The 7,534-nt window shown below is 41.8% G+C and overlaps 1 protein-coding gene across 1 annotated transcript; it reads right to left on the reverse strand.

Annotated features, from left to right (window-relative positions):
* Window positions 1–3,064: 3,064 nt before the first annotated feature.
* LOC122361666 (Krueppel-like factor 11) lies at window positions 3,065–7,211 on the reverse strand. The gene is given in 6 exon segments (XM_043262504.1): window positions 3,065–3,776; window positions 3,868–4,266; window positions 4,269–4,622; window positions 4,625–4,661; window positions 5,662–5,916; window positions 7,011–7,211. Coding segments are annotated over 6 exon segments (1,383 nt in total). The 5' UTR covers window positions 7,053–7,211; the 3' UTR covers window positions 3,065–3,480.
* Between the last annotated feature and the right edge of the window lie 323 nt (window positions 7,212–7,534).

Below are 7,534 nucleotides of genomic sequence, written 5' to 3' on the forward strand. Positions count from 1 at the left end.
CACTGAACAGGACTTCTTATAAGATGCCAATGTTTGCGCTTCACTACCGAGACGTTTACGGTGGCAGCGCACGTGACAAAAACGGAATTAACGCGCCAACTTCCATTCAGGTCTTTTTTTTTTTTTTTTTTTTAGTTTTCACATTAAAATGCTACGGCTTCTTTTTTTTCCATTCGGTCAATGGCGACCAGAATCAACGATAAATTATTAATAGAAGCGATTAAAGCCATTAAGTAAGGAACGCCTATCTGTTTCCTGTGTTTGTGAGCAGGCCGGGCCTCCCCGGGAGCCGCTGAACCGTGCCAGCACAGAGAGCGCAGCGGCAGCTCCGTAAGTCTATCGATTATTGATCTGAGCTCAGTGACACGCATCATTTCCGCCGAGTTCCTGCTTGGTGGAGAGCACTGGTCTGTAATGTTCATGCATAGAAAGTCATTGTGCGATACATTTGATCTTTTGTTGTCTTTAGCTGTCAATAATGGATTTGTCACCATTGTCATTATCATATGACAATGAAAATCCCTGTGTATTAACTGTGAAATCCTCTCTTTTTATTTTGAGAGGTAAGGTAAAATAAAAATGAACATTGATGGTGTGGTAACTCTTTGCAGGAAGGCCCCATCAGTGTTGGTTAATGCATAATGCATCTTAGTTAACCTTGGTTAATAAAAACTAGTGATGGCAAATGATTAACTGAGATTAATCACATCCAAATCCAAGGTTTTTGGGGGTTTTTTTTTACATAATATATGTATGTGCACTGTTTATTATGTATAAATACACACACATACAGTATATATTTGGAAAATATTTACATGTATATACATTTATATACTTACGTAGTGGTATTCTATATTATGTATAAATATGTTTAATATACAAGCAACTTATTTTTCTTAAATATATACATGCATGTGTTTGTATTTCTACATACATAATAAATATATGCAACACGCACCCATATATTATGTAAACCAAAACTTTTATTTTGGATGCAAGTAATTGCTTGACAGCGCTCATAAAAACATGTTAGCTCTATTAAATGATATTAACAGACACAACTTTTGATGCGTTAGTATTTACATTAATAGCATTTAGTATATTTTAGTTTATTGTTAATTCATGTTAACTAATGTAAGCTCACTGTAAAGAGTGTTGCACACACACATTGTATAATTTGACGATTTAGATATCTGTTGAAAATGATTAATATTTTACTTGTAGGTTTTACATTGGATTTTAGATGTCTTATGAATAACAAAACCCCTTTATTAACCATAAAAACCCTCTTTTTGTTATTCAGAGGTTCTGCAATTGGTGGCGGCTCATCTGTGGCCCTGCCTGTGTACGACGCTTCAGAAGAGGACCTCATGAACACGATCGAGAAGGAGTTTGGGTCACAGCCACAGTGATCTTCTGAGACCGAAGAAAAGATTATTGATAAATCGCCAAAAAGTATTAGCGCAATTGTTCGATCATATTGATCGTTTTTATATTTACCACTGATATTTTGATTTCATGTTTGATTTCAAAACATACATAAAGCTTGCCTAAAGTGATTTCGTTTAGCCGAGCCTATGCTGTGACATTTTTTTTTAAAGAATGATGTTCTGTAAAGCAGCTTGCCTGAGAGAAAAACATATGGAGGGGATAATTTAGTCCCATTTCCTGACCACATTTCCAACGTCCTCCACCCGTCTAAGACAGGAATGCATATCAGCAGTTTTAGTGGCTCCATGGAGGCCCCTAAACTCCCTGATGTACGTGCACCAGCTTGAATAGTCTCCAAACTGCCGAATACAATTCCTTTTAAGGCACACAATGGAAATCACGCAGATAGCCTACTGCTGTGCGTTTTACCTTTGGAAAAATCTTGCAAGATTTTTGTAGCTTTCGTTCAATAATTTGGTTCATTTTAGATACAGCTAATAACCGATAGCAATGCAAAAATGGTTCATAAATTGAATTCGTGTCTGTAAAAATTGTTTTGTCAACAACAAAAGCTGTTTGCATCGCATTTTCTTTCATTCTGACAATTCAATAGGATGGAGACGAAAAACTTAAAATATTTGATGTTATTCTAGTAATAAGCAAATTATCCAACAGGTCAATGGTAAATTTGTCCTACAATTTAAGTTCAGGAGGAATATATGACGCCTTTATTTTTATTGTTATTATTATTTAATAACGTACATTGCCTTTCAAAGCATTCGAGATCATAGAAGTTGTTGACCACACGGTGTCGCTGTTGGCGCATCATTGGACCGTTGATTGACGGCTCGTGGTTGGAGAAAGTCGGTCAGTAAGGCAGGAGGCGGGGCACGGTTCTGAAAGCTGATTGGTCGCGCCTTCCACATCCACAGTTAGTATTGTGATCTGATTGGCCCTTGTTTAAACGCATTAGTCGAATGCGACGCTTCACGTTTTCCTTCCAAAACACTGGTCTGAGCAATAATTATAGACATCCGGTCTTAATCTCTAAGGGAACATTAATATAACTGGAAAGCACGCTATTTCACGATGTCCTTTCCAAAACTAACAGTCCTACAGTGTTGGCAAACAAAGAGTTTTTCGCCTAGATTCAGGGCCTTATTATTGGCATAAAATTTGCCTACATTAAAATTACTGCATATTTATATCTTATGAGAGAATTAATAAATAATATCATATTTTAAAACATGTAAAGTTAACTGAAATGTCTTAGTAAGTGTGGTCCATTTTTTTTATTTAAAGGAGTTTCTTTTAAATTGACTTTACACATTTGTGCTGACCTAAATGTTGCTGAGCGTGAACAAAATGACTTGTATCAACTTGCTGCTGAGATATGAACTAGCGGTGACGCATGAGACGAAAGATCCAGTACATGGACTTCACGAATCTTGACAGGAAGTGGATGCATCATGGGTGTGTCAGCAATGTGTGAGTGGAAGTTCAGTTACTGCCAAGAGCAGCGAGAAGCAGAACTGAACTACAGCCAGAACACGCCATCCCAAAACCACAGTCGTTTTCTGCTGCCACAGATTTCAGCTCCTTGGAGTGGAAGAAAATGACGACAAAAACACACTTAATCGTCAAGAGTTTAATAAAAAAGGGTATTAAATAAAAGTATTATATGATAATCACAGTGCAGATAATTATCCACATATACATTTTTACACATTGTCCTCTTTCTAATTTTGTGTAGTTTAGCATACATTTCCACTAGACATGTACATATAAATGTATACAAAAACAAAGAAAAAAGGAAGAGATTTTAAGGCAAACATAGTACAAAGACTTTGGCAAAAGAGTGCATCAATCTTTTTTACACGAGAGTAAACAAAATGTTCCATTGCAGAGTGCGAAATATGTGCAGCAAAAGAAGACAGGAGTCCAGTGCATAATCACGTTTTGCCCATGAGGGAATCAGCAGCCTTGCCCTCATAAAAGTGAGTCCCTGCATAACATCGGTGAGAGTCCAGAGTTCGGTCTCGGAGGAGGTTAGTTCGAGGCCGGCAGCAGCATGCTGACCGGTAGCGCTGTGCCAGCGGGCAAGGCCTTGGCTGCGGAGATCTTGTTGAGGTTCCGCACCTCTGTTTGCCAAGACGGGATCTTCTTGGTGGTCATGTGTCGCCGTGCGTGCTTGGTGAGATGATCGCTGCGCATGAACCGCCGGTCGCACACCGGACAGACAAACTTCTTCTCGCCCGTGTGCGTTCGCCGATGCCGGGAGAGCTCGTCAGATCGAGCGAATTTCTTATCGCATCCTTCCCAGTTGCAACTAAAAGGTTTTTCCCCTGGAAGACAGAAGGCTTGTTAGACGACCCGCTTAACTTAGACATTAAAACGTTACTTTATATATGTGCTGAACCCGTTAACGATATTTACCTGTGTGGGTTCTGAGATGCGCCTTTAGGTGAGAGCTTTTGAAATAGGTCTTCCGACAGCCTGGGAAATTGCAGACGTAGTTGCGCCTGCGTGAAAAGTCGACCTGCGTGGCGCTGCTCTGTCCCGAAGGCACGAATACAGGTGCGGGAGCCAGAGGGAGGAGCTTGGTGTTGCCTAGGGTCATAACAGTCTGTTGGCACTGTGGAGCCGAAGACACCGGGGACTGGGGCATCACGAACATCACCGTCCCCTGAGGCACTGGCGAACCCATCAGGAGAGGCTGCGGTAAGATAGATTTTACCCCAGGGCTGGGCTTCTGAATAAACGTGGCTGAGATGACTCCGGGTTGGGCCACTGGGAACATCTGGCAAATGATTGGCGGACTGGAGGTTGGGGCGGCGACTGAGGAGATGATGTAATGGAGGGCTTGTCCGCCTTAAAAAGCAGTCTGCTGCTGTTTTGGCACGTGCCTCCTGTAGGGGTTTCGGTCTCGGGTTGGTGGGAAGAAGGAGCTTTCTCAGTCTTTTGTGGGTGAACAGCTTGTGGAATGTTCTGGTATAAAGAGCTGTCGGCTGTGTGGCGTATTACACTGGTTGCCATTGCTCTGCAAGGCGGGGGTGCGGTCTTGTCTGTGGGGTGCCCAGAAGAGGGCATCTGTGCGATGGAGGCCATGGTAGGGCATGAAGATCTCGGACTGGGAGGCTGGGACAGGGCCGGGCCAGCGGGAGGGGGCTGGCACTGATGTGGTGCTGGAGGGTGTCAGTAAAGCTGGGGCTGTGTGGTGGGGTCATGCACTGCAAAGAGAGAAGGCCATCTGAGTTAATCGGTGAACAATATTTTGCTGCTATATCGGTAACTGCCGATATTACAGTTTTTTTATCTACGTCTATCAATATTGGAATTATATATTGACCAGTGTTGTATTTTACTTTATTCAAATGTGCATGCTTTTACATTTATTTAAATGTGTATGCAATTAATAACTTTTTTTTCACATATTTATAAATATTTTGTTGTCATCTAACACTCGCATGAAGTTAATATTTAAAAGCACTAATAATTTAATAATACAGTTAAATATAATCTTGATTTTTAGAGATCCACCAATAAAAAGGCCAATAATAGTAAGCTGATTTTTATCTTTATGTTATGGCCGATAACCGATTAAAGAATTAAAGTAATAAAAAAACAAAAAAATAAAATGAAACATATATTGTTACAACTTATAAACATTCTAAAATGTGCAGCATGAAAAAAACTCTAGATATTTATATATTCAATTGTAACATTCTAATGTTGTGATGTCAAAATTTGTATTTTATTTTTAAATTTAATTTACTTTTTATTTGTTAAGTATAGACACATCAGCTATGCATCAGAATTATCAGACATTTTAATCCCTAAAAATCTTTGCCAAACAACTAAATATCCTTGTGGAATTTCTTTTATGGATGACTGGCTACTCTTTTCAGTAATATCATAGCTGTGCTATTTTGTCCGTTCATCTCTCAGCATCATTATGGCCCAGGTGATTCGCGCAATCACAGTGAAGGAGTCTGTGCTGAAGTTCAGCTGCAGATGTAGCTTATCTCAAGACCGCCACCTGCCTAGGGTGTCATAAAACCCTCCCAAAGTTTTCAGCAAACAAATCAGGTCCCGATAAGAGCTTTGTGCTACACCATGTGGCGCCAGAGGGCCGCGAGGTTCCCCGGAGCGAATGTTGACAAATTAAACAGAGCCTGAAGTGTACATATTTTACCTTCTAAGAGATAATTCCAAGCAGAGACGACTTACCAGTGAAGAGAGCGAGACAAAGTCCTTCGGGGTCTCCGGCGGTTCGGGGTGCAGGAGGGAATCGCAGGAGTCTGACGCTGGAGTGAGAGGGCGAGGTTTGAAGGCATTGGGTTTTGGAGACATCTGACTCCAGAAGCTCATATAGACCAGAGCTTCAGCAGCCTCCAGATCATTGTATTCCAGACCACTGCACGGAGAGTGCTCACTGTGCTTCTTCCCCTCCAGAAAATCCTCACAGACCTCCATCCGAGCTCCCTGAGAAGAAGACAACAAAACGAATGTAACGTATTGCGTTGCGGGGCGAAAGTAAGCCCTCTGGTGGTTTTGACGCACATACAGCTCAGCTGCTGTGAGGATGTGAATGAGTCTTTCTCTGGCTTTATCTATTCATGGATCCAGAAGCAGTATGACAGTTTAACAGAGGAGCCCTTTTTAACACAGCCCGTCCGGAGGGACTACTCTATCGCTAGACCGGAGTCACCTCCCACTGCCAAATAAAGCCAAAACAATGACGTGCTCACAAGCTGCCCATGTGAAACGGCTGTGAGCAAAACTCGAAACCCCCTGACACGCACGGGAACAGCCAAAGGCCAGAAAACTTTGACTGATGGCAAACCCCTCCCATCCGCTGCTCTTCAGAAAAATAACAACGTTAGCATCCATGTGTTTGTTTGTTGGTTTTAACAAAATCTGCAGAAGTAATGAGCAGTGTGGTCATCTCAACCAGCCTCAATACTTTATGAAATACAGTGCACTGGTGGGATATTCAGTGGCATCCATAACACTGCTTTTTTTATCATTTTAAATAAGAATTCCAGATCAGTATGGTTTGGACAGCACTGAATAACAAATACTGTATTACACTGTTCTGAACGTAAATTAACAACACGGAGGGTTGGCTAAGAAAAAACAATAATAAAAGTAAAATGTACATTTACACAGACAGGTTCACCCATAAAAATATATTAAAAAAAACAATTAAAAGGTTAAACAATCTTCACTTTCTTGCAGACGACTAAGTGAGGGTTAAATGAGGCTAACGGGAATAACGGTGCCCACTGAAAATGAATGTTTGTATGTTACAAAAGAGCCTTGTTTATTGTCACAGGGCAAGTCAACACAAGACGTGGGTGGTAATAGATGCACGGCTTCAGAAATGTACAATTTTTTAGGTATTTCGTAACAATTCGTGACGCTGAGATAAATAGTTACTATGTAACATTAAGAAACGTTCTAAGTAGCATACCCCCGTTCTATTGCCGGTTAAAATAACCCGCCAGTGTCAGTGAATCGTAAAACAACGCATGACATAAATTAAACACAAATACAATTAGATGTTCCGCTCTTACCCCGCATAATTCCTCCATGTTAGAAAACTGACGTGTTGACATCTGCTCAAAACGTATGAAAAATAACTAAATGAAAAGTAGAGCAGAACAAAGACACGGAGCTGCTCCGCCCGCTCAGTGACGCGACTCGCACCGGAATTCGGTTCGCCTTTACCAGCAGCTGAGTAAAACAAGCCCCAGAAAAAAAGAGAAAATAAAATTCACAACAGTCTGGCGGGTGGCAGCACGCCACCAATGAAAAACAAATGTGTGTGAGACCTTGACCAATGGTGTGAAGGCCGACGCGTGATCAGTGCGTGATAGGCGCGCGATTGGCGGAGCGGGGTGCGTGGCTCCGGTGGGCGTGTGGAGGGAGTCAGCAGTGTCACCGTAAACTCGCTGAACTGAGGGGCCGGATCTGGGCGAAAGGTCGCAGCCTTTAGGAGCCGCGTAATAGTGAAACGCGTTTGCGTGTCTGCTCAGCTTAAACATGTAAGGGCGAGACGCACAGCACCGCGGACGCGGAGGAGCGGCAACGTGCTTCG

The sequence above is a fragment of the Puntigrus tetrazona genome, chromosome 17 (assembly GCF_018831695.1).
Source record: "Puntigrus tetrazona isolate hp1 chromosome 17, ASM1883169v1, whole genome shotgun sequence".
Classification (NCBI taxonomy): Eukaryota; Metazoa; Chordata; class Actinopteri; order Cypriniformes; family Cyprinidae; genus Puntigrus; species Puntigrus tetrazona.